The following is a 26524-nucleotide window of genomic DNA, read 5'->3' as shown; positions in this document are numbered from 1 at the left end:
TGCTTGAATTAGACAACGTTATTATTACATCAGCGTTGGCAGCTGCAGTTAGCTTGAACAGAGACACACAAGATAGTTTTGTCTCAAGATGTATTCTGGCTTCGGTTGCTCGTAGTAAGGTACTGTACGTACCAAAGGCCTGTCATCGTTCTGAGTACTTAAATTGTTTCTTTAGAAATTTCACTGTCACCATACCCAATTGATAAGGTACCAGACTTAATAAACTTTTGGAATCAAACACATAGCGGTCGATTAGTAACCAGGGGATTTCTCTATATGGGTGTCTCTACTGATGATTGGTTTAGTTCTCCAACACATTGACGGTACAATCTTTCAGCTTGAGTGTCTGGATTCTGTGGCCAGTTTTTATTCTTGTGTCTTCAATGTAACAGAAATGACATCTGCATTCTCGTAGTTGAAACCTAGACAATAAGATGTTGTGAAGTCAAAGCCGGGGGAAAATCACGTTCCTCGTTTTAGTATTTGTGGCTCCTGATTATGAGATGAATTTTTTTGTGGGGCAAGGAACAAGACTTGATGTTTGATCACCTTCAGCCACCACTTTCAAAGACAGGTTGAACATAAACACTTTCCTGTTACTGTTGTGAATGCAGGATAAAACGGGACCCAAATGCAGGATACTAAAACAGAACAGGGATTTATTAACTAAAAGGACACTAAACAGGACACAGACAAAGACAACAGTGGACAACAGTACAAAACAGTACAACTCAGTAGATTCCACGCTGCACAAGGCAACGCGGCACGGTTAAATAGACACAGGTAATTACAATAGGAAACAGGTGTGTGGAAACGGGAGGAGCAGACAAAGGCGGGGCAGACACGTGACGAGGAACATAACAAATGCACGTGGCCAAAGTCAGGGCTAAGTCCTGACAGTTACTGTGTTTCCTGGATGTCAATGAATGAGTTGGGCAAGAACATGGGAAGAGCTCGATTTCATGACTAGATCACTGATGGCCTAGCTCCAATCCCAATATCCTAGTCTTTCTAAATCCACTAGAAACATCGGTGTGGGTCAAGAAGTGCTATGACAGTGGCCGATGTAAAATTATAACATAGATCATTAGTCTTTAATCTGACTTGAAAATGGTGAATAATGCTGCACGTTTCATTCCAAATGAAGCAGCAAGTTCACCTTACTTTACCTGACTAGTCAATTTGTCTGCATTCTCAAACAAGTATTAGTTGCAGATTGTGTTTCTCCAGAGCCAAAAATAATAATAATTGGAAATTTTGCAAGATAAATCTACATGACCTGAAGCTATTGAGATCAGATATTCATACAGAGACTGTTTACCTTGGCTTAACTCCTAAGTTCATCAAATTTACAAGTCACTCCCTAAGACTAAAGCCTGAAAAATAGATCTATAAGAAGTCGTTAAGAGCTACAGCCTATCCCTTACTCCTGAATATATAAAAAAAATTCCTGACTCCTGTTCTGCTCCAGCAAGGCATTAAAATGAGTTTTGAGTTCAGAGGATCCTCGCTTTAGGTCCACAAAATAGACAGTAGACACTAACGCCTAGAGTTAATCCCTGAAAACCACGCCAAGTTGGTTCTGTGTGTGTACCTGTGTATAAAAAGCCCGGAATAAAGGTTGGCAGTCACTGAGCTACGGTGAAGGAGCATCCAGATCATTTCCCCACACTGAAGCATCATGGAGTCCAGAGCATCCCTCTCCATTCTAGCCTTGCTGATTGGCTTCACGCAAGCCCTCTATCTCAACCAACCTGAGCATGTGGACATCACGTCAAGGATTCTCACCATCAACAACGGTCTGATAACTCCCTAATCTCAACCTCACTGCACCAGCAGTATTATTGCTTAACGTTCTACAGTTATGGGCCTAGAACCGGTCCTGTTCTAAGATATGGATTTTGCAATTATTTCTTTCGTTCTTTATTTTGCTTGCTTGCACCAGTGAGAGAAACTCTGCTGGTAAAAGTTTTATTTGACAAAAGAATGCATGACTCAAAATGCTAAGAGACCACCATTAGTACTGCTTATTGGTTTTGCTGTAATTATCCATTTTTGTTTCTCTGGATGAAGGATCCAGCAAAGAGTTGTTGGAGGGAGACATACTCTTGCCAAGAACCAGGAATGCTCTGGTCTGCCGTGACAACAGCTGCTTTTGGAAGAAGTCCTCAAATGGCCTGGTGCAGGTGCCTTACGTATTGAGCAATGTTTTCTGTAAGTGAAAGACTTCCTTATTCACAATGTCCACTTATGACACATCTCTGTTTATATCTCTTTAACGTTTTGCCCATGTTCTTTACAGCTTCCTCTGACAGGACTGTTATTACCAATGCCATGGCTTCCTTCCACAACAAAACCTGCATCCGTTTCATTCCCAGGACAAATCAACCTGATTACCTCAGCATAGAGAGTCAAGATGGGTGAGAACCACTGCACCATTCCCAGTATCTGTAAAAAAAAAATGTTGTTCTTTATTTCTCATTTGATGCAGTGTCTATCTGTTGACCTGGTTAATCTCTTGTTATTTCTCTTAGATGCTTCTCCGATGTGGGCAGATCGGGTGGCGCTCAGGTGCTCTCCGAGCACGAGCTAAACCATGCACTTGGTTTCTACCACGAGCATTCTAGGAGTGATCGCGACAGCTACGTGACCATCAACTGGGAAAACATCGACCCATCATCAAAGTCTAGTTTTAAGCTGAGGAACACCAACAACCTCAACACGACGTACGACTACTCTTCTGTGATGCACTATGGAAGAACAGCTTTCTCCATCAACGGTCTGGACACCATCACTCCCATTCCTGATCCGTCAGTGGAGATCGGACAGAGAACGGATCTGTCTGCTATCGACATCCTGAGGATCAACAAGCTCTACAAATGCTGAAATTCTTCAGAAATGTTGACCTGATTAAACTTTGCTGTAACATTGTGTAACTGCCAAAGATAGAGTAATGACTTCATTGCTGTGCTAACAAAATATGGATATATATATATCCATATATATATATATATATATATATATATATATATATATATATATATATATATATATATATATATATATATATATAAATATTATATATACAGTATGTAATATGTTAAGGTGCAATAGATTGTACAGATACAGAAATGTCTAGTGGTAACAGATAGATTATTATCAGATAGATTATATTATTAAATTAAATGCAGTGTGTATGTATAATCCAGTATGTATAAATGCAGTGTGTATGTATAGTCTAGTGTTGAATTGTTGGAGTTAAAGTGCAGTGTGTGGCATACCATATTGTGGAAGTATGCTGTAGGGTGTATTAGTTATGACTGTTAGTCTGATAGCCTGAGGGAAAAAGCTATCCTTCAGTCGGCTACAGCTCGCAACCTTGGGGTAACCATGGACAATCAACTGTCCTTTTCCTCTCATGTTGCTAATGTGACTCGCTCATGTCGGTTTCTTCTCTACAACATTAGAAGGATTCGACCATTTCTGTCCACACAGGCTGCTCAGGTACTTGTTCAGTCTCTTGTCATTTCTAGACTGGATTACTGCAATGCACTGCTGGCAGGTCTACCTATGAACGCAATCCGTCCTCTGCAAATGATCCAAAATGCAGCTGCCCGGCTTGTTTTCAACCTGCCAAAGTTCTCTCATACCACCCCGCTGCTGCGATCCCTCCACTGGCTTCCGGTAGCTGCACGCATCAGATTCAAAACACTGATGCTGGCCTACAAAGCCAAAAATGGACCAGCTCCCTCTTACCTCAAAGCCCTCATCACTCCTCGCACTGCACCCCGCACCCTCCGATCTACCAGCACTGCTCGACTGGTTCCACCATCTCTCAGGGTAAGAGGCAAGTATACTACAAGACTCTTCTCTGTACTGGCACCAAGGTGGTGGAACGAACTTCCCCTAGAGGTCCGGACAGCTGAGTCACTGGCTATTTTCAAGCGGCGGTTGAAGACCTACTTATTCAGGAAACACTTCAACTAGCACTTCTTTCATTATCTTTTGCATTTAAATAAAAAAAAAAAAAAAAAAAAAAAAAAAAAAAAACACACCTTTGACACTTTCATTGTAACTTTGAACAAATGTTTTAAACTCATGGTATCTTAAGTATGTAACTTAGTGATCCAGCATTAATGTATTCAATGTTAGAGATTTAAGCACTTATGTACGTCGCTCTGGATAAGGGCGTCTGCCAAATGCTGTAAATGTAAATGTAAATGTAAATGGCTAGTGCGGGATCGGATGCTGCAGAGGCGTCTTCCTGAGGGAAGCAGAGAGAGCAGTCTGTGGGACGGGTGGCCGGAGTCACTGATGATCCTCCGGGCTTTTCTTATACACCGCCTCACCATGGTTCATGGCTTGAATCACCATGGTACAAATATAATAAGTGTTTACTTTTGGACTATTTTAGTCCAGCGGGTCGCCGCCGCTGTGGAGTAGCACGGGACCTGGTTGACTCATCCATAGTCATAAACGGAGAGAAGTAGTGTCGGTTACAATGTTCTTCCGCAAGAAGCATGCAGTTCTGTTTATTACTTGCTAGACTGCAGGGGTGGCCAACCCGCCTCTCCCGAGCTGCATGCGGCTCTTTGCCCGGTTTCATGTGGCTCTTACGTTCATATCGAAGTTTGTATTTGTGTCTTTTTAATGTGCGTGTTCGCTTCACTTGAGTTCAATACGGTATTTTCGTCAAACACGCATGTGAGTGGGATGAAAATACCTCAAAGTTTCCCAGTAGAAGCAAGATCATTTGAGTAAACAATTTGTGTCAAGTTCGCTCTCTAAATGGCAGGGAAAAAAAGCTGATGTTCAAGTGTGCCCATGAGTATGATGTGGCTCTTTGCGGTAACACAGTAAAAAATGTGGCTTTTGGTCTCTGACCCCTGCTAAAAAAAACCAGCATTGCTGGTCCAGCATAAGGTATGTTTTGCATGCTGGGACCAGCTTGGGATGGTGGTATGCTGGTCCAGCATTAGGTGCTGGTTGCTGGTGTGCTGGCCGACCAGCCTGGGATGCTGGTGTACTGGCCGAACAGCCTGGGATGCTGGTGTGCTGGTCAACATATGTTGTCTTTTGGATGCTAGTATAATCCCAGCAAGACCACAACAAAACCCATTTGTTACATATCACATTTCTTAGTGCATATTCATAGTTAAATAAAGACCAAGACAATTTTCTAGAGAATTGCAATTCACTTCACACACACACACACACACACACACACACACACACACACACACACATTTTATATATATATGTATAAGTTTGTTTAAAATATTTATTGGACAATGACATTTGCCATCACACTATGTCACACTACGTTATTTGCCATGCACAAATAACGTTACACAATATAACTTTTACAACACACATTTTTGGTCTTAGCTTCCGCTCTCTCTTTTAGCGAGTAACAAGTAGTATGTGGTGGCGATGACCATCAGCAAGACACGAGCCACCGTACAACCTCATCCGGATCAGAGAGGGGGACGAATGGAAGACCGCCTTCTCAACCCAGTCGGGCCACTACGAATATTTGGTCATGCCGTTCAGCCTTTTGAACAGTCCAGCTGTGTTCCAGTCATTTATTAACGACGTGTTCCGCGATATGTTAGACCGATGGGTAATTGTATACATAGACGACATCCTGATTTACTCCGAAACCCTGGACGAGAACATCCAACACGTGCGAGCTGTACTCAGATGCCTCATCCAGCACCGCCTGTACGCCAAGGCGGAGAAGTGCGAATTTCACCGAACCTCAACGACCTTCCTAGGCTACGTCATCTCAGCCGAAGGGGTCGCAATGTATGACTCCAAAGTGCGCGCAGTACTGCAGTGGCCCCGACTGCAGAGCGTTAAAGAGCTGCAGTGCTTCCTGGGCTTTGCCAATTTTTACCTCCGCTTCATCTGCGGGTTCAGCGCGATCGCTGCACCACTCACGTCCATGACTAAGAGGGCATCAACTCAGCTCACCTGGTCCCCTGAAGCCACGACAGCGTTCCGCCGCCTGAAAGAAAGTTTCACCTCGGCCCCCATCCTCCACCATCCGGATCTGAACCGCCCATTTATAGTGGAGGTGGATGCCTCCAGCATCGGGATTGGAGCTGTACTGTCTCAACGCCAGGGGGCGGCCAACAATATGTTCCCGTGTGCGTACTACTCTCGCAAGTTGTCCCCGGCAGAGCATAACTACGACGTGGGGGATCGCCATGAAAGCTGCGTTTGAGGAATGGCGGCACTGGCTAGAGGGCGCTCTGTACCCGTTCACGGTTCTCACCGATCACCGTAACCTGGAATATCTCCGCGCTGCCAAACGCATGAACCCGCGCCAGGCCAGGTAGGCCATGTTCTTCACCCGCTTCCGATTCTCGGCGACGTACCGATCCGGAACAACGCACCTAGCACAAAATCTGTTCTGGTAGCCGTCTCTGTCTGCGGGCGCACGAGCATTCATCCGTGCCTGCGCCGTCTGCAGCACCTCCAGCACCTCCGCGGGTCACAACGGCCCTGGTCGCACATTGCGCTGGACTTCATCACCGATCTTCCCCGCTCAAATAACTGCACGGTCATCCTCACAGTAATAGACAGATTTTCCAAGGCCTGCCGTCTAATTCCCCTGCCTAAGCTCCCCACGGCTTTCGAAACCGCCGAGGCTTTGTGTAATCACGTTCTTCAAGCAGCTCGGCGTCAAAGTCAGCCTCACCTCGGGGTACCATCCGCAGGCCAACGGGCAGACGGAATGGCTAAATCAAGAACTCATCCACTTCCTCCGCTCTTATTGTCACAGCAATCAGGACGACTGGAGCCTTGTTATGGGCCGAATACACGCAAAATTCCCTCATCAAACCCGCCACCGGTCTGACTCCGTTTCATCGCATCCTGGGCTTCCTACCTCCACTGTTCCCATGGACCGACGCGCCCTCCGAGCTGCCGGCTGTCAACGACTGGTTTCGCCGCAGTGAGGAGACGTGGAGCGCGGCACACCGGCAGCTGCAGCGAGCCGTGCACAGACAGAAGACGCAAGCTGACAGGCGTCGCCGAGAGCATCCCGACTACCAACTTGGTCAGTGGGTCTGGCTATCTACCCGTGACCTCCGCCTCCGTCTGCCCTGCCGTAAGCTCAGCCCCCGGTATGTGGGGCCGTTCTGGATCGCCAAACCCGGTCTCCTACCGCCTGGCACTCCCTCCGACGTACCGCATCTCCCTGACCTTCCACGCCTCTCTGCTGAAGCCCACCGAGGGACCTGCGAGTCACCTAGGGGGCCCCACCGATCCACCGGCGCCCCTCCTAGTCGGCGACGAAAAGGCGTACCAGGTCCACGAGCTACTAGATTCCAGATGCAGAGGTGGTCACCTGGAGTACCTGGCCGACTGGGAGGGGTACGGACTGGAAAAACGCTCCTGGGTGAAAGCAGGGGACATCCTGGACCCCTCACTGACTGCCGACTTTCACTGGCGGCATCCGGACAAGCCAGTGCCCCAGCCTCACAGTCGACCCTGGCGCCGCACGCGCCCTCGCGTCGGGAGCCGTTTGCAGGGGGGGCTCTGTCACGGTCGACGCACCTGCCACTCCTCCCAGCCGGCAACACAGAGAAGCTTCGCCGGAATATTAGGCACTTCCGGACTACTATTCCCACAAAGCCCCACGCTGGGCTAATTACGCCACCAGCTGTTTCCCATTTCCCATGCTATAAAGACTGAACTTGAACTTTCCCCCAGTGCGAAGTCTCGACTAGCGTTTGCTGTCATTCTGAGCGTTTCCTTGTTGCTATTCTGTTTTCCGGTTTTGACTCTGTTTTGATATTCTGATTCTCCGATTGTTTGCTGCCTGCCCTGACCTTCTGCCTGCCTTTTCATTTATGATTTTGTGCCTGCCCTTCGATATTGTTTTGCCATGTTTTGACCCTGCCTGTCTGTATTCGATCTGTTAATAAAAATCACGCTGCACATGGATCACCAGCCGTACGACTCCTCCTTACAATCCTTAACGAACGATTTTTAAATGTTTTTATTCTTTGTTATTTCAGTTCTTTATTCAAAAGAGGGAGCAAAAGAAAAACACACTTATAATTAAATATATTCCAATACAGTATATTATGTTTTATTCTTATATTAATGCCAAATGCCAAATGCTGTAAATATTAATGTGTTACACAGAAACATACACAAGCAAAAATAAAGGTTGTTCCCATAAAGCTCATTCCAGAAAGATCATACTGGTTAACCATCTACACCAGCCCAGTTTTGCTTGATAACACCATGACTATGCTGGCCACCCAGCACTATACCAGCATTATACCAGCACTGAACAGCACTATATCAGCATTATACCAGCACTATACCAGCATGAACCGGTAAAAACCAGCCTGGACCAGCATGAAATTCATGCTGGTTTATGCTGGATTTTTCAGCAGGGACTGGTTGGCCACCTCAGGGGAAAAAAAGCTGATGTTCAAGTGTGCCCATGAGTATGATGTGGCTCTTTGCGGTAACACAGTAAAAAATGTGGCTCTTGGTCTCTGACTGGTTGGCCACCTCTGTGCTAGAGCGTGAAACAAAAACAGCAGCAGGACAAATAAACTGTGTACCTGTGTAGTGCGTACGTGAGACCACCAAGCCGAAGCAGCAGAGACAGAAGAGAGCTGTTCAAACTTAGGGGATAAGGACACTGGTCCTAAACAGTTAAAGCTGTCTCAGTACCCTCATGCTCAGTTTGGCACACAAAAAAGAGCCTTTCAAGAACAGTGGTTCAAATGTTTCAGATGGCTGGAATACTCAGCTAGACAAAATGCTGCTTTCTGCTTTGCTTGTAGGATATTTGGCAAAAATGTCAGAAAGGATGCACTTGTTAATGATGGAGTTAATAACTGGCAAAAGGCACTTAGCAAGTTTCAAAAACATGAAACAACACAGTCACATAAGGACAGTGTGGTTTGTTGGAACAGCTACAAAGCAAGCCTGTCAAAAGGGAATGTTGTAGAGCAGATAGAGGCAGCAAGTACCACTGAAATTAGTGAAAGAAGGCAGTACCTAGACCGTATTATGGCAGTAACCTGCATCTTGGGACAGCAAGGCATAGCATTCAGAGGTCATTATGAAACGGATGAAAGTCACAACAAAGGCAATTTCCTAGAGTGCATATCCCTTTTTGCAGAGATACACAGCCCCCTCAAACACCATGTACCTCTCATCTGCCAAAATGAGATGATAGAGTGCTGTTTAGAAGAACTAACAGGAAATATCATCAGTGAGATAAAGGGAGCAAATATGTATGCCATTATGGCTGATGAGGCCAGGGATGGAAAGATAGAACAGTTGGCACTCTGTGTTAGATATGTGTCTGTTGAAAGAAAGGTCAAAGAAAGGTTCCTAGCCCTTACAGAGGTGTCACAGTTTGATGCTACTTCGATAACAGCTGCAATTAAAATCAGTTGGTAAAGAAGGGAATTGATCAGTTGAAATGTGTGGCACAGACCTATGATGGGGCAGCTGTCATTAGTGGGGATGTTGGAGATGTACAAGCCCATTTCTAAAATAAGCACCCTGAGGCAATTTATGTGCATTGCTATGCACATGAGTTAAATCTTGTTTTATGTCACACATGCAAAGCTGTCTCTGAAGCCACAGAGTTCTTCAACATGCTGGAAAGTCTCCATTCTTTTTTTAGTGTCTCCCTTGTAAACCACCATAAGTTTGTGGACACTCAAAAGAAGGGTTGCAGCCAAGAGAACTTGTGCAGTTGTCAACTACATGCTGGGCATGCCAGCTTCATTCAGTGACCGCAGTGATTGATATTTCCCAGCTATCATTGAGTGCCTCTCCACAATCAAGACACCTAGCTATGTGTGAGGCAAAGCAGAGAGCAGTAGAATCATCCTCAGGACAGAGGCAGAAGACAAAAAGAATGGATGAATATGTTGTTGAGTCAACTTGTGGGGCAGGCAGTGAAACCTGTGGCTCTTCAGAGTCTGAAGATCTCAAGAGGAAACTTTTGTTTCCTTGTCTGGACCGAATGATCTGTGAACTTGAGAGACGTTTTTCTGGTGTGAATGAGGATGTGCTCAATGGAATTCAGGCATGCAGTCCAACCTCAGGCCATTTCTTGTCTGAGCCTCATCTGACAGCACTGGCTCTGCATTACCATATTGAACTTAAGTCCCAGGAAGTGATAGTTGCAAAAAACTATCTGAAGCGCAAGAGTGAGGCTGGTTAAGTTCAGGACATGCTAGCACAGTACAGACTCCTAGTTTCGGAAATGTTCCCTTCACTGAAAGCTGTTATGCAGGTTGCCTTGACAATACCAGTTAGCAGCCGTACATGTGAGGGCCTTTTAGTGCCTTGCGTCGGCTCCATACATGGCTCAGGAGGACCACAGGCCAAAGCAGACTCCAGCACCTAGCTGTGATGTCGATTGAGAAGAAGTTGCTTGAAGAAATTGAACACCAAAGGGTCATTGACAGTTTTGCCACCCTCAAAGTCCGGAGACATAGATTAACTCTCCCAGAGTAGAGCCAAATGGGGATTCAGGGGAAGTGCTTCAAAGATTTCCCTTTCTTTTTTTTATATCTTTACTTTTTATATAATTTAAAGAAGATCAATTACATTTTGTTGTCCAGGTTCCTGTTACTTTGTTCAATAAAGTTGAATCTGATCTAACCAATCTGATGACTGTTGATACAAAAGGAGGCACATGGAGTTAACTGTCAGGAAAACAGCTGAGTGAAGAAGGTTTTGTGTTTGTTACAGGGGGCTGTCTGTGTGAACTCTCACAATTAAGCTGGTGTTCTAAAAAAAAATCTGGATTTTGGAGTTAGTTGAATCAATGTTAAAATGATGAAGTTATGTTTAAATAGACTAAACCCAGACTAAATAGACTGACCCTAGAATCGCTCCTGATTCGTAGTAAGGTACTGTACGTACCAAAGACCTGTCATTGTTCTGAGTACTTAAATTGTTTCTTTAGAAATTTCCCTGACACCGTACCCAAGTGATGAGGTATTAGACTTAACAAACTTTTGGAATCAAAGACATAGCGGTCGATTAGTAACCAGGGGATTTCTCTATATGGGTGTCTCTACTGATGATTGGTTTAGTTCTCCAACACATTGATGGTACAGTCTTTCAGCTTGAGTGTCTGGATTCTGTGGTCAGTTTTTATTCTTGTGTCTTCAGTGTAACAGAAATGACATCTATATTCTCGTAGTTGGAACCTAGACAATACTATGTTGTGAAGTCAAACCCGGGGGAAAATCACATTCCTCGTTTTAGTATTTGTGGCTCCTGGACATGAGATTAATTTTTTTGTGTGGCACAGAACAAGACTTGATGTTTGATCACCTTCAGCCAGCACTTTCAAAGACAGGTTGAACATAAACACTTTCCTGTTACTGTGTTTCCTGGATGTCAATGAATGAGTTGGGAAAGAACATGGGTAGAGCTTGATTTCACGACTAGATCACTGAAGGCCTAATGTAGCTCCAATCCCAATACCCTACTCTTTCCAAATCCACTAGAAAGACTGGTGTGGCTCAAGAAGTACTATGACAGTAGCTGATGTAAAATTATAACATAGATCATCAGTCTTCAAACAGACTTGAAAATGGTGAGTAATGCTGCACGTTTCATTCCAAATGAAGCAGCAAGTTCACCTTACTTTACCTGAGTACTCAATTTGTCTGCATTCTCAAACAAGTATTAGTTGCAGATTGTGCTTCTCCAGAGCCAAAAATAATAATAATTGGAAATTTTGCAAGATAAATCTACATGACCTGAAGCTATTAAGATCAGATATTCATACAGAGACTGTTTACCTTGGTTTAACTCCTAAGTTCGTCAAATTTGCAAGTCACTCCTTAAGACTAGAGCCTGAAAAATAGATCTATAAGAAGTCGTTAAGAGCTACAGCCTATCCCTTACTCCTGAATATCCAAACAAATTCCTGACTCCTGTTCTGCTTCAGCAAGGCATTAAAATGAGTTTTGAGTCCAGAGGATCCTCCCTTTAGGTCCACAAATTAGACAGTAGACACTAACGCCTAGAGTTAATCCCTGAAAACCACGCCAAGTTGGTTCTGTTTGTGTACCTGTGTATAAAAAGCCTGGAAAGAAAGTTGGCAGTCACTGAGCTACGGTGAAGGAGCATCCAGATCATCTCCCAACACTGAAGCATCATGGAGTTCAGAGCATCCCTCTCCATTCTAGCCTTGCTGATTGGCTTCACGCAAGCCCTCTATCTCAACCAACCTGAGAATGTGGACATCACGTCAAGGATTCTCACCATCAACAACGGTCTGATAACTCCCTAATCTCAACCTCACTCCACCAGCAGTATTACTGCTTAACGTTCTACAGTTATGGGCCTAGAACCTGTCTTGTTCTAAGATATGGATTTTGCAATTATTTCTTTTGTTCTTTATTTTGCTTGCTTGCACCAGTGAGACAAACTCTGCTGGTAAAGTTTTATTCGACAAAAGAATGCATGACTCAAAATGCCAAGAAACCACCATTAGTACTGTTTATTGGTTTTGCTGTAATTATCCCTTTTTGTTTCTCTGGATGAAGGATCCAGCAAAGAGTTGTTGGAGGGAGACATACTCTTGCCAAGAACAAGGAATGCTCTGGTCTGCAGTGACAACAGCTGCTTTTGGAAGAAGTCCTCAAATGGCCTGGTGCAGGTGCCTTACGTATTGAGCAATGTTTTCTGTAAGTGAAAGACTTCCTTATTCACATTGTCCACTTATGACACATCCCTGTTTATATCTCTTTAACGTGTTGCCCATGTTCTTTACAGCTTCCTCTGACAGGACTGTTATTACCAATGCCATGGCTTCCTTCCACAACAAAACCTGCATCCGTTTTGTTCCCAGGACAAATCAATCTGATTACCTCAGCATAGAGAGTCAAAATGGGTGAGAACCACTGCACCATTCCCAGTATCTGTAAAAAAAAATTTTTGTTCTTTATTTCTCATTTGATGCAGTGTCCATATGTTGACCTGGACAATCTTCTGTCTTTTGTCATAGATGCTACTCTTATGTGGGCAAAACAGGTGGTGCTCAAGTGGTCTCTCTCAGCAGGTTTGGTTGTGTTTACTACGGCATCGCCGAGCACGAGCTAAACCATGCACTTGGTTTCTACCACGAGCATACTAGGAGTGATCGTGACAGCTACGTGACCATCAACTGGTCAAACATCGACCCATCCAATAAGTCAAATTTTGAGCTTAAGAACACCAACAACCTCAACACGTCGTACGACTACTCTTCTGTGATGCACTACGGAAGAACAGCTTTCTCCATCAACGGTCTGGACACCATCACTCCCATTCCTGATCCGTCAGTGGAGATCGGACAGAGAACGGAACTGTCTGCCATCGACATCCTGAGGATCAACAAGCTCTACAAATGCTGAAATTCTTCAGAAATGTTGACTTGATTAAACTTTGCTGTAACATTGTGTAACTGCCAAAGATAGAGGACCCAGTAATGACTTCATTGCTGTGCTAAGAAAATATGGAATCATATAATAAAATGGCTACAAGCATCTTTTTCCTAGCGTGTGCTTTAATAATGTATTTCACCTAAACCACATCAAACAGTTTTTAGTCATCCCAGAATCATCAATGCTGAAAATGGTTCATTGTCACACCTTTATTAAGAAAGAAAAAAGAAAGTGACGTACAGCTAAGTACGGTGACCCATACTCAGAATTCGTTCTCTGCATTTAACCCATCAAAAGTGCACACACATAGCAGTGAACACACACACACCGTGAACACACACCCGGACCAGAGGGCAGCCATATATGCTGCGGCGCCCTGGGAGCAGTTGGGGGGTTCGGTGCCTTGCTCAAGGGCATCTCAGTCGTGGCCAGCCCGAGACTCGAACCCACAACCTTAGAGTTAGGAGTCAAACTCTCTAACCATTAGGCCATGACTTCCCTGGATTATTATTATACAATTTGCATATCATACACGAACCGTAATATAGGATTATTGGATTATTCCAGGGAGTTGTGGAGATTTGGTAATGCTGTCTTTGAATTTTGCTTCACTCTGTTGGACAGTTCAAGATACTTTGGGTGAAACTGATAAGTGAGGCTTAGAAATACACCAAAATGGTCCACAACAAATTCTTTCAGCTGAGGAATATGCTTGAATTAGACAACGTTATTATTACAGCAGCTGTGGCAGCTGCGGTTAGCTTGAACCGAGACACACAAGATAGCTTTGTCTCAAGATGTATTCTGGCTTTGGGTACTCGTAGCATGGGTGAGGCTAGCCCCTTTTTAGCACCCCTAAAAAGGAGCTCAGCACCCCTAAAACTTGGAGTAAGAAATTATGTTATTCTAAAATTTTTGTTCGTCCTTTACAAGGTTAAATAATGTCCAAATACACCGTAGTTTGTGGTTTAAAATGTATGTGTTAAGGATGAAAATGAAAACATCCCCCTTAAAAATGGTGTCATCCTCTTCTCTTCTTCTACTTCTCTGTACCTGCACCACTCAGCACGACCGTCATCCAGCGTGAAACACATGCAGAGTGAGAACCCGTTATGTAGTGTTGTGAATCAACTAAGTTGCTTCAAAGCTGTGTCTCACGCTTCTTTTCTTTTACTTAGAGTTTTTCCGATTCAGAAACCATATCGGTGAGTCAGTATCCTGAATCAAGTCAAGTCACTTTTATTGTCACATCACCACAGCACATGTGCCTTGGTGAGTGAAATTCTTGGGAGCGTGCTCCAGAAATTACAGAACAAATTACATACATGTGAAGTTAAGAAACAGTTTAAATTTTGGGTGAAAATGTGCAAAATGCTCATTACCAGGAGAAAATGTGCAAAATGCTCATGCATAGTCAGTACACACAGTGCACTATTAAACATGCTTACAATGCACTACATATTATATACAACATGCATTTATATATATATATATATATATATATATATATATATATATATATATATATATATATATATATATATATATATATAAAATATATAAATATTATTGTAATGAGGAGGCATACGGCTGTGGATCCATTTGCAGCTTCGTATTAATAATAATCAGAAGAGTAGTCAGACTGGCAATAATCAAGACGGGCAAAGGGACTAATGTCAGAGGATAGACAAAATCAGAGTCGAGAACAGGCAAAAGGTCGGGGCAGGCAGAAAATAGCCAGAAGAGTCAGAAACAGGAAACAGAGTAATACCAGGAAATCAGAACACAGGAAAACGCTCAGAATGACAGTACAGAGACTAGTCGAGACCTCGCACAAATGTCAAGTTCATGTGTGGTTATAAAGGGAGCGGAGATGAGAAACAGGTGGTGGTGATAATGAGCGTGACTAGTGGTGAATGGGAAGTGTAGTCCGGAAGCGCGCTAGTACTCCGGAGACGCGTCTCTATGGTGACTTTCAGAGAGAGCAGTCTGTGGGACGGGTGGCCGGAGTCACTGATGATCCTCCAGGCTTTTCTTATACACCGCCTCACCATGGTTCATGGTTTGAATCAGCATGGTACACCTATAATAAGTGTTTATTTTTGGACTATTTAAGTCCAGCGGGTCGCCGCCGCTGTGGAGTAGCACAAGACCTGGTTGAGTCGTCCATAGTCATAGACACGCATGTGAGTGGGATGAAAATACCTCAAAGTTTCCCAGTAGAAGCAAGATCATTTGAGTAAACAATTTGTGTCAAGTTTGCTCTCTAAATGGCAGTGGAAAAAAATGTGATGTTCAAGTGTGCCCATGAGTATGATGTGGCTCTTTGCGGTAACACAGTAAAAAATGTGGCTCTTGGTCTCTGACTGGTTGGCCACCTCTGTGCTAGAGCGTGAAACAAAAACAGCAGCGCGACAAATAAACTGCGTACCTGTGTAGTCCGTACGTGAGACCACCAAGCCAAAGCAGCAGAGACAGAAGAGTGCTGTTCAGACTTAGGAGATTAGGACACTGGTCCTAAACAGTTAAAGCTTTCTCAATACCCTCATACTCAGTTTGTCACACAAAAAAGAGCCTTTCAAGAACAGTGGTTCAAAAGTTTCAGATGGCTGGAATACTCAGCTAGACAAAATGCTGCTTTCTGCTTTGCTTGTAGGATATTTGGCAAAAATGTCAGAAAGGATGCACTTGTTAATGATGGAGTTAATAACTGGCAAAATCAACACAGTCACATAAGGACAGTGTGGTTTGTTGGAACAGCTACAAAGCAAGCCTGTCAAAAGGGAATGTTGTAGAGCAGATAGAGGTAGCAAGTACCACTGAAATTAGTGAAAGAAGGCAGTACCTAGAGCATATTATGGCAGTAACCTGCTTCTTGGGGAAGCAAGGCATAGCATTCAGAGGTCATTATGAAATGGATGAAAGTCACAACAAAGGCAATTTCCTAGAGTGCATATCACTTTTGACCAAATTTGATCCCTTCTTGCAGAGATACACAGCCCCTTCAAACACCACGTACCTCTCATCTGATAGCCAAAATGAGATGATAGAGTGCTTTCAGAAGAACTAACAGAAAATATCATCAGTGAGATAAAGGGAGCAAATATGTATGCGATTATGGCTGATGAGGCCAGGGATGGAAAGATAGAACAGTTGGCACTCTGTGTTAGATACGTGTCTGTTGAAAGAAAGTTCAAAGAAAGGTTCCTAGCCCTTACAGAAGTGTCACAGTTTGATGCTACTTCGATAACAGCTGCAATTAAAATCAGTTGGTAAAGAAGGGAATTGATCAGTTGAAATGTGTGGCACAGACCTACGATGGGGCAGCTGTCATTAGTGGGGATGTTGGAGATGTACAAGCCCATTTTTAAAAAAAGCACCCTGAGGCAGTTTATGTGCATTGCTATGCACATGAGTTAAATCTTGTTTTATGTCACACATGCAAAGCTGTCTCTGAAGCCACAGAGTTCTTCAACATGCTGGAAAGTCTCCATTCTTTTTTTAGTGTCTCCCTTGTAAACCACCATACGTTTGTGGACACTCAAAAGAAGGGTTGCAGCCAAGAGAACTTGTGCAGTTGTCAACTACATGCTGGGCATGCCAGCTTCATTCAGTGACAGCAGTGATTGATAATTTCCCTGCTATCATTGAGTGCCTCTCCACAATCAAGACACCTACTGTACAGCGGGTGGATTGAGGGCAAAACTCAGTAAATTCTCCTCAGTGTATTTGCAGATGGTTTTCCACACTCTCCTGTCTGTAACAGAAGGTTTACACAAATACCTACAGTACAGAAGGAGACCATTGACATTGCCCAAGCAGTGACATACAAAAATGCAGTGACTGACACCATGAAGCAGAAACGCAGTAATACCACTGCTGTAGATCTGTACTCCAGAACAGCTATGTGTGAGGCAAACCAGATAGCAGTAGAATCATCCTCAGGACAGAGGCAGAAGACAAAGAGAATGGATGAATATGTTGTTGAGTCAACTTGTGGGGCAGGCAGTAAAACCTGTGGCTCTTCAGAGTCTGAAGATCTCAAGAGGAAACTTTTGTTTCCTTGTCTGGACCGAATGATCTGTGAACTTGAGAGACGTTTTTCTGGTGTGAATGAGGATGTGCTCAATGGAATTCAGGCATGCAGTACAACCTCAGGCCATTTCTTGTTTGAGCCTCATCTGACAGCACTGGCTCTGCATTACCATATTGAACTTAAGTCAGAGGAAGTGATAGTTGCAAAAAACTATCTGAAGCGCAAGAGTGAGGCTGGTACAGTTCAGGACATGCTAGCAGAGTACAGACTCCTAGATTCGGAAATGTTCCCTTCACTGAAAGCTGTTATGCAGGTTGCCTTGACAATACCAGTTAGCAGCTGTACACGTGAACGGTCTTTTAGTGCCTTGCGTCGGCTCCATACATGGCTCAGGAGGACCACAGGCCAAAGCAGACTCCAGCACCTAGCTGTGATGTCAATTGAGAAGAAGTTGCTTGAAGAAATTGAACACCAAAGGGTCATTGACAGTTTTGCCAACCTCAAAGTGCAGAGACATAGATTAACTCTCCCAGAGTAGAGCCAAATGGGGATTCAGGGGAAGTGCTTCAAAGATTTCAGTCTCTTCCTTTTTTTATATCTTTACTTTTTATATAATTTAAAGATCAATTACATTTTGTTGTCCAGGTTCCTGTTACTTTGTTCAATAAAGTTGAATCTGATCTAACCAATCTGATGACTGTTGATACAAAAGGAGGCACAGTGTGCTGAGTGAAGAAGGTTTTGTGTTTGTTACAGGGGGCTGTCTGTGTGAACTCTCACAATTAAGCTGGTGTTCTGAAAAAAATCTGGATTTTGGAGTTAGTTGAATCAATGTTAAAATGATGAAGTTATGTTTCAATAGACATATTTTTTGTTTTTGTGTAAAAAGAGAGTGGGTGGTGGCAGTGGGGCTCATTGGGTGCTCAGCACCCCTAAAGCTCTGACCCTAGAATCGCTCCTGACTCGTAGTAAGGTACTGTACGTACCAAAAGCCTGTCATCGTTCTGAGTACTTAAATTGTACCCAATTGATAAGGTATTAAACTTAACAAACTTTTGGAATCAAAGACATAGCGGTTGATTAGTAACCAGGGGATTTCTCTATATGGGTGTCTCTACTGATGATTGGTTTAGTTCTCCAACACATTGATGGTACAGTCTTTCAACTTGAGCGTCTGGATTCTGTGGTCAGTTTTTATTCTTGTGTCTGAACCGGTATGGTTCAGGAAGTACTATGACAGTAGCTGATGTAAAATGATAATTATAGATAATCAGTCTTCAATCAGACTTGAAAATGGTGAGTAATGCTGCACGTTTCATTCCAAATGAAGCAGCAAGTTCACCTTACTTTACCTGAGTACTCAATTTGTCTGCATTCTCAAACAAGTATTAGCTGCAGATTGTGCTTCTCCAGAGCCAAAAAATTATAATAATTGGAAATGTTGAGAGAAAAATCTACATGACCTGAAACTATTAAGATCAGATATTCATACAGAGACTGTTTACCTTGGTTTAACTCCTAAGTTCGTCAAATTTACAAGTCACTCCCTAAGACTAGAGCCTGAAAAATAGATCTATAAGAAGTCGTTAAGAGCTACAGCCTATCCCTTACTCCTGAATATCCAAACAAATTCCTGACTCCTGTTCTGCTTCAGCAAGGCATTAAATGAGTTTTGAGTCCAGAGGATCCTCCCTTTAGGTCCACACATTAGACAGTAGACATTAACGCCTAGAGTTAATCCCTGAAAACCACGCCAAGTTGGTTCTGTGTGTGTACCTGTGTATAAAAAGCCCGGAATAAAGGTTGGCAGTCACTGAGCTACGGTGAAGGAGCATCCAGATCATCTCCCCACACTGAAGCATCATGGAGTCCAGAGCATCCCTCTCCATTCTAGCCTTGCTGATTGGCTTAACGCAAGCCCTCTATCTCAACCAACCTGAGCATGTGGACATCACGTCAAGGATTCTCACCATCAACAGTGGTCTGATAACTCCCTAATCTCAACCTCACTGCACCAGCAGTATTATTGCTTAACTTTCTACAGTTATGGGCCTAGAACCTGTCTTGTTCTAAGATATGGATTTTGCAATTAATTCTTTCGTTCTTTATTTTGCTTGCTTGCACCAGTGAGAGAAACTCTGCTGGTAAAAGTTTTATTTGACAAAAGAATGCATGACTCAAAATGCTAAGAGACCACCATTAGTACTGTTTATTGGTTTTGCTGTAATTATCCCTTTTTGTTTCTCTGGATGAAGGATCCAGCAAAGAGTTGTTGGAGGGGGACATACTCTTGCCAAGAACCAGGAATGCTCTGGTCTGCCGTGACAACAGCTGCTTTTGGAAGAAGTCCTCAAATGGCCTGGTGCAGGTGCCTTACGTATTGAGCAATGTTTTCTGTAAGTGAAAGACTTCCTTATTCACATTGTCCACTTATGACACATCTCTGTTTATATCTCTTTAACGTTTTGCCCATGTTCTTTACAGCTTCCTCTGACAGGACTGTTATTACCAATGCCATGGCTTCCTTCCACAACAAAACCTGCATCCGTTTCATTCCCAGGACAAATCAACCTGATTACCTCAGCATAGAGAGTCAAGATGGGTGAGAACCACTGCACCATTCCCAGTATTTGTAAAAAAAAAAATTGTTGTTCTTTATTTCTCATTTGATGCAGTGTCTATCTGTTGACCTGGTTAATCTCTTGTTATTTCTCTTAGATGCTTCTCCGATGTGGGCAGATCAGGTGGCGCTCAGGTGCTCTCTCTTAGCAGGTCGGGTTGTGTTTACTACGGCATCGCAGAGCACGAGCTAAACCATGCACTTGGTTTCTACCACGAGCATTCTAGGAGTGATCGCGACAGCTACGTGACGATCAACTGGGAAAACATCGATCCATCCTCACTGTCTAGTTTTAAGCTGAGGAACACCAACAACCTCAACACATCGTACGACTACTCTTCTGTGATGCACTATGGAAGAACAGCTTTCTCCATCAACGACCTGGACACCATCACTCCCATTCCTGATCCGTCAGTGGAGATCGGACAGAGAACGGAACTGTCTGCCATCGACATCCTGAGGATCAACAAGCTCTACAAATGCTGAAATTCTTCAGAAATGTTGACTTGATTAAACTTTGCTGTAACATTGTGTAACTGTCAAAGATAGAGGACCCAGTAATGACTTCATTGCTGTGCTAACAAAATATGGAATCATACAATAAAATGGCTACAAGCATCTTTTTCATAGCATGTGCTTTAATAATGTATTTCACCTAAACCACATCAAACAGTTTTTAATCATCCCAGAATCATCAATGCTGAAAAAGGTCTATGGTCACACCCTTAATATTCCATTTGCATACCATACAAGTACCGTAATTTTATTAAATACCATTTTGTATATATGTAATGGCACTTTGACATGTATGACTACTTATGAGTATAAACATTATTTGTTTAAGGACAGTCATCAAATATAGTGTCAGAAAACGGGGTGACTTTGTGATTAAATTCAGACCCAAATGCAGGGATAGCTAAAAACATTCTTTATTAAATAAAACATAACACAAAAAAAGGAAACACTGGGATAAAGAAGAGAAAACCGGTACTCAAAGAAACATGTCGGAGACACAAAGATGCCACAAAGACGAGGATTCCACGCTGCACGAGGCAATGTGACCGGAATAAATAAGGAGACAATTAGACACATGAGGAACAGGTGTGCTAAAGCGGGAAGATATTAGACACGGGCGGGGCAGACACCTGAACACGAAACGAAAACAAAAAGACACGGCACATAGTCCGGGCTATATCCTGACATACAGGCTCAACTGCAGAGGTCACGGCCTGTGAGAAATCCTAATGTACCAGGCCCTGTTGTTAGAATGTTGTTTAAGTATTTGTCCCACTATATTGGATTATTCCAGGGAGTCGTTGTGGAGATTTGGTAATGCTGTCTTTGAATTTTGCTTCACTCTGTTGGACAGTTCAAGATACTTTGAGTGAAACTGATAAGTGAGGCTTAGAAATACACCAAAATGGTCCACAACACATTCTTTCAGCTGAGGAATATGCTTGAATTAGACAATGTTATTATTACATCAGCGGTGGCAGCTGCAGTTAGCTTGAACAGAGACACACAAGATAGTTTTGTCTCAAGATGTATTCTGGCTTCGGGTACTCGTAGTAAGGTACTGTACGTACCAAAGGCCTGTCATCGTTCTGAGTATTTAAATTGTTTCTTTAGAAATTTCACTGTCACCGTACCCAATTGATAAGGTACTAGAGTTAATAAACTTTTGGAATCAAACACATAGCGGTCGATTAGTAACCAGGGGATTTCTCTATATGGGTGTCTCTACTGATGATTGGTTTAGTTCTCCAACACATTTGTAGTGTTGTACTGCCCCTTTAAGAAATAACCTTCCCGGCATTGATTGCTGTTGTGTTTTATGAACGGAGAGCATGTAGTGTTGCTTAGAAAAGTATGCAGTAAACCTCTTTGAAAAGTACACGTCTCAGGTGTTGTCTCGGTCATTACAATGGCGACGAGTGAGTAAAAGGCAAAATAACGCGAAAAAACAACCGAAACCACAAAGAGAGGACAAACTAAAAAAAAAAAAATAAAAAATAAAAAAAAAGACGCAGGGAAAGCCTGAGATGCGGCACGAAAAAAAAAAAGTTACCATTGTTTATCTTGCCAGTAAAACCACACAGAAACGATCAAGAAAAAAACTCAACCAAAACGCAGAAAAGTATAAAGTGGATTTCACACACACGTGTGTAAATTTCATACAGCTTCACATGCTTTGCCAACGCTTGAATAAACGCTAAAAGCTAAAGCTAAAAACGTGCTCAACAACAAAGCTACCATCATCCGATAAAACATGGATGCTACTGCTGTACTGCCACATTTTCCAATATTTGACATTGACTCAGATCAAGGCTCACTTGCAGTGAAATGGAAGAAATGGTTATCAAGATTTGGAACATTTCTAACAGCTGCTGGTGTAACGAACAAGACCAGGCAAAGGGCGATGTTACTGCACTATGCAGGAGAACAAGTACAGGACATTTTCGACACAATTCCAGAAAATGGCGATGGTGATGATTATGATAAAGCAGCACAAGTTCTGACTGAATATTTCAGCCCAAGCCGTAATACGGAGTATGAAGTGTATGTGTTCAGACAGGCTAAACAAAAAGCAGGAGAGACAATCAATGCGTTTCACACAAGATTAAGACAGCTTGCAACGACTTGTGAATTTACAAATACAGACAGAGAAATAAAATCTCAGATCATACTCACATGTACATCATCTCGATTGCGAAGAAGAGCATTGAGGGATAGTAATCTCACATTAAAACAATTGCTAGACTTTGCCAGAGCATTTGAAACTTCAGAGCAGCAGGCGGCTGGAATTGAAAATGACACACAGGCTAATACCTTCGAAAGCTTTGCGGCAATACCAAGAACGAACCTCAATAAGAGAGCACTTACAAACCACCAACAGAAAATAACACAGAGAAAACCACATATGACATGCAGGAACTGTGGTGGCCCTTCCTGGATCCTGGAGGACAGTTAACATGCCCAGCTAAAGGAGCATCATGCAAATTATGTGGTAAACCAAATCACTTTGCTCGTTGTTGTCTCAGCAGACCACGGATGGAGCGGGACAACAAAAGATACACAAAGCCACGACAAAGACAAGACATCTCGCAAAAGGTGAGAGCAGTGAAGCTAAGTGAAAACAGCCCACCAACAAAAACACTGGAGCCGGATACAACTTCAAGCACAGATGATGAATATGTCTATGTCACACAAGAACCTGCAAATGTCAAACAACCAATGACAAAAGTCTGGATAGCCCAACAACCTCTAGATATATTAATAGACACAGGTGCTACAGTCAACCTGTTAGACAAAAATGCACGTGACCAAATCAAAATGTCAACAAAACTACAACCAACCAACAAGAAAATACTACCATATGGTAAACAACAACCACTTCCATTACTAGGAAAGCTAACTACAAACATCTCAGCACATGGTAAAACCACTGAGGCAACATTCTATGTAGTTGAAGGAGATCATGGATCTCTGCTCAGTCACAAAACGGCTACTGAACTTGGACTCATTCACATTGTCCTTTCTACAGACATAATTCAACCTACACCTTCTGTCGCCGACCAGCTCTTGTCAAAGTACCCAAACATCACAAATGGCATAGGAAAGCTGAAAAATGTTCAAGTTAAGCTACACATTGATGAGACAGTCAAACCTGTTGCTCAACCACATCGTAGAATTTCTTTCCATGTTCGAAAGAAAGTTGAGAAGGAATTACAACTTCTGGAAGATGAGGGAATCATAGAAAAGGTAGAGGGTCCAACACCTTGGGTTTCACCTATTGTTGCGATGCCAAAACCAAAAAACCCTGAGAAAATACGAATTTGTGTTGACATGAGATTACCAAATCAAGCTGTATTGAGAGACACATTTCACCAACCGTTGATGACATTATTCATGACCTAAATGGTGTGTTAATGTTCTCCAAACTGGATCTCAATTCAGGATATCACCAACTTGAATTAGCACCTGAATCCAGATACATCACAACATTTTCCACACATGTTGGATTACGAAGATACACAAGACTCATTTTTGGTATCTCATCAGCTGCTGAAGTCTTCCAAAACACCATCCAACAGGTCCTACAAGGCATCCCTGGAGTTCGATATTTCAGTGACGACATTCTGGTATATGGTACCACAGCTGACGCACACAACAGATCCCTCGAAGCAGTCTTCCAACGGCTACATGAAAACAATCTAACAATCAACAAAGGCAAATGTGACTTTCACAAAACGTCCCTTGAGTTTTTCGGATACCTCTTTTCCAACAAAGGTATCGCACCTGACCCCAAAAGAATTGAGGCGATCACAGACATGCCACCCCCATAAAACCAAAGTGAGATGAGAAGTTTACTAGGTATGGCCAACTACAGTGCGAGATTCATTCCTAACTATTCATCAACAACTCAACCTCTGAGACAGCTCACAAAGAAAGACTCAAAGTGGATATGGGGAAAAGGACAAAGAGATGCACTGAAAACACTCAAACACAACCTGGTGAATGCTCCTGTAATGAGTTACTTCCATCCTGACAGAGAAACCAACTTAATTGTCGATGCTAGTCCCGTTGGTCTAGGAGGCATACTAGCTCAGAGAGATAGAACCACAGATCACACCTACGTTGTCGCTTATGCTAGTAGAGCATTAACCCCAGTTGAACAAAGATACTCACAGACAGAGAGAGAAGCCCTTGCCATCGCCTGGAACTGTGAACACTTCCATCTATATCTCTACGGTGCAGAATTCAACATGTTCACAGATCACAAACCTCTTGAGTTGATCTTCAACAGCCCTAAGTCAAAACCCCCAGCAAGAATTGAGAGATGGGCACTAAGATTACAACCCTACAACCCTAGGTGATAGGGCTTTTTCTATTGCGGCCCCCCGTCTCTGGAACCAACTTCCACTGGACATTCGCCTTGCACCTTCCAGTACAACTTTTAAAGTGAAGTTGAAAACATATTTTTATTCCCAGGCATTTTAATCGGATTTTGTCTATGTTCTATTGTTTTATTGATCATCTGTTTTGTTTATTTTATGTTTAGTTTTTGACTTTGTTCAGCACTTTGGTCAGCTCTGCTGTGATAAATGTGCTATATAAATAAACTTTACTTACTTACTTACTTACTACGAATACAAGGTTGTTTACAAAGCAGGAAAAACAAATCTGGCAGACTATATGTCCTGCCATCCACAAAAACTTCACAAATCTACAATCACCGATGACGTTGACACTGAGATACAGTAAATATCAAATTCATCGCTGACAATGCAGTCCAAAAAGCCATGACATTAGAAGAAGTGAAAGCCGAAACAGCCAAAGACAACCTTCTTCAATGTGTTATCAACACTATGCACAACGGCCAATGGCACACATTGAATGATAATTTCACTTCAGAACGTGATCAGGCAGACCTGAGATCATTCCACAATGTAAAAGAGGAACTTACTGTTCTGGATGACAGAAGCATTCTTCTAAGAGGAAATCGTATTGTAATGCCAAAAACCTTACAGCAAAGAGCACTTGAACTTGCCCACGAAGGTCATCAAGGCCTAGCGTATCCCTAACGTAGTGAAATCTGATAATGGCCCTCCTTTCTTCAGCCAAGAACTAGCTAACTTCACTACACACCTAGGTATACACCATCGCAAGATTTCTCCGTACTGGCCTCAAGCCAATGGTGAAGTTGAGAGATTCATGAGAACGGTAAAAAAAGCCACGTCGACAGCTTTTGCTGAAGGAAAACCTTGGAAACAGGAATTGTACAAATTTCTGAGGAACTACAGAGCAACCCCCCATCAAACCACTGGAATATCCCCGGCCGAATTGTTGTTTGGAAGACCTATGCACATCAAATTACCGACAGTGCACAGCTCAGTACACAACGATGCACTTAGGCAAGCTGATTGCCACAAAAAGGAGAAGATGAAGCAATACTCGGACAAGAGAAAAAGAGTTTCAACATCTCAACTCACAACAGGAGATTCTGTACTCATTCGTGAAAAGACAAAAGGAAAACTCAAAACGCCATATAATCCAAAACCATACAAAGTGATAAAAACAAAAGGCACAATGATTACGGCACAAAGAGGACAACACATCATTACAAGAAACACCTCACACTTTAAACCCCTGAAACAAGGAGTACATGTACCACTCTGTGATCTCTCTGATGATGAAATGGATGAATTCAAATATGGAGACAGACCTCAAGAACAAAGAAAACCTCCAAATGTTCCCGAGAAAATCCTGAGCAACGAGAACGATGCTATCCTAGAAGAGAGAATAGGAAAAGACCTCGAAAGCTAATGGATTGCACTTGAACTAAGGTTAAAGCACTATGAGGAACATCTAAAACATTAAAAAGAAAGTTAATATGTTCTAAGTTTTCTAGTCACAATAAGTTAA

General features: G+C 42.9%; 3 protein-coding genes across 3 annotated transcripts; all 3 read left to right on the top strand.

Annotated features, from left to right (window-relative positions):
• Window positions 1-1681: 1681 nt before the first annotated feature.
• On the top strand, window positions 1682-2886 carry LOC132838671 (hatching enzyme 1.2-like). The gene is made up of 4 exons (XM_060859174.1): window positions 1682-1799; window positions 2074-2214; window positions 2303-2420; window positions 2535-2886. Exons 1-4 carry the CDS (start codon window positions 1682-1684, stop codon window positions 2884-2886), a joined length of 729 nt encoding a protein of 242 aa, XP_060715157.1.
• Window positions 2887-12172: 9286 nt separating this feature from the next.
• On the top strand, window positions 12173-13412 carry he1.2 (hatching enzyme 1, tandem dupliate 2). The gene is made up of 4 exons (XM_060859134.1): window positions 12173-12290; window positions 12564-12704; window positions 12793-12910; window positions 13025-13412. Exons 1-4 carry the CDS (start codon window positions 12173-12175, stop codon window positions 13410-13412), a joined length of 765 nt encoding a protein of 254 aa, XP_060715117.1.
• Window positions 13413-19341: 5929 nt separating this feature from the next.
• LOC132838657 (hatching enzyme 1.2-like) lies at window positions 19342-20584 on the top strand. The gene is made up of 4 exons (XM_060859156.1): window positions 19342-19459; window positions 19734-19874; window positions 19963-20080; window positions 20197-20584. The coding sequence occupies exons 1-4, from the start codon at window positions 19342-19344 to the stop codon at window positions 20582-20584; spliced, it is 765 nt and encodes a 254-aa protein (XP_060715139.1).
• Window positions 20585-26524: the final 5940 nt, after the last annotated feature.

The sequence above is a fragment of the Tachysurus vachellii genome, chromosome 23, assembly GCF_030014155.1.
Source record: "Tachysurus vachellii isolate PV-2020 chromosome 23, HZAU_Pvac_v1, whole genome shotgun sequence".
NCBI lineage: Eukaryota > Metazoa > Chordata > Actinopteri > Siluriformes > Bagridae > Tachysurus > Tachysurus vachellii.
The sequence above is the reverse complement of the archived record's forward strand: the minus strand, read 5'-3'. Positions and strand labels throughout refer to the sequence as shown.

Excerpts from the sequence above, each read along its gene's own strand:
- LOC132838671 (XM_060859174.1), top strand. The coding sequence starts at position 1,682 with ATGGAGTCCAGAGCATCCCTCTCCATTCTAGCCTTGCTGATTGGCTTC. Across the intron at positions 1,800-2,073 it reads GATTCTCACCATCAACAACG|GATCCAGCAAAGAGTTGTTG; the intron begins GTCTGATAACTC and ends CTCTGGATGAAG. Across the intron at positions 2,215-2,302 it reads CGTATTGAGCAATGTTTTCT|CTTCCTCTGACAGGACTGTT; the intron begins GTAAGTGAAAGA and ends TGTTCTTTACAG.
- LOC132838657 (XM_060859156.1), top strand. The coding sequence starts at position 19,342 with ATGGAGTCCAGAGCATCCCTCTCCATTCTAGCCTTGCTGATTGGCTTA. Across the intron at positions 19,460-19,733 it reads GATTCTCACCATCAACAGTG|GATCCAGCAAAGAGTTGTTG; the intron begins GTCTGATAACTC and ends CTCTGGATGAAG. Across the intron at positions 20,081-20,196 it reads AGCATAGAGAGTCAAGATGG|ATGCTTCTCCGATGTGGGCA; the intron begins GTGAGAACCACT and ends TATTTCTCTTAG.
- he1.2 (XM_060859134.1), top strand. The coding sequence starts at position 12,173 with ATGGAGTTCAGAGCATCCCTCTCCATTCTAGCCTTGCTGATTGGCTTC. Across the intron at positions 12,705-12,792 it reads CGTATTGAGCAATGTTTTCT|CTTCCTCTGACAGGACTGTT; the intron begins GTAAGTGAAAGA and ends TGTTCTTTACAG. Across the intron at positions 12,911-13,024 it reads AGCATAGAGAGTCAAAATGG|ATGCTACTCTTATGTGGGCA; the intron begins GTGAGAACCACT and ends CTTTTGTCATAG.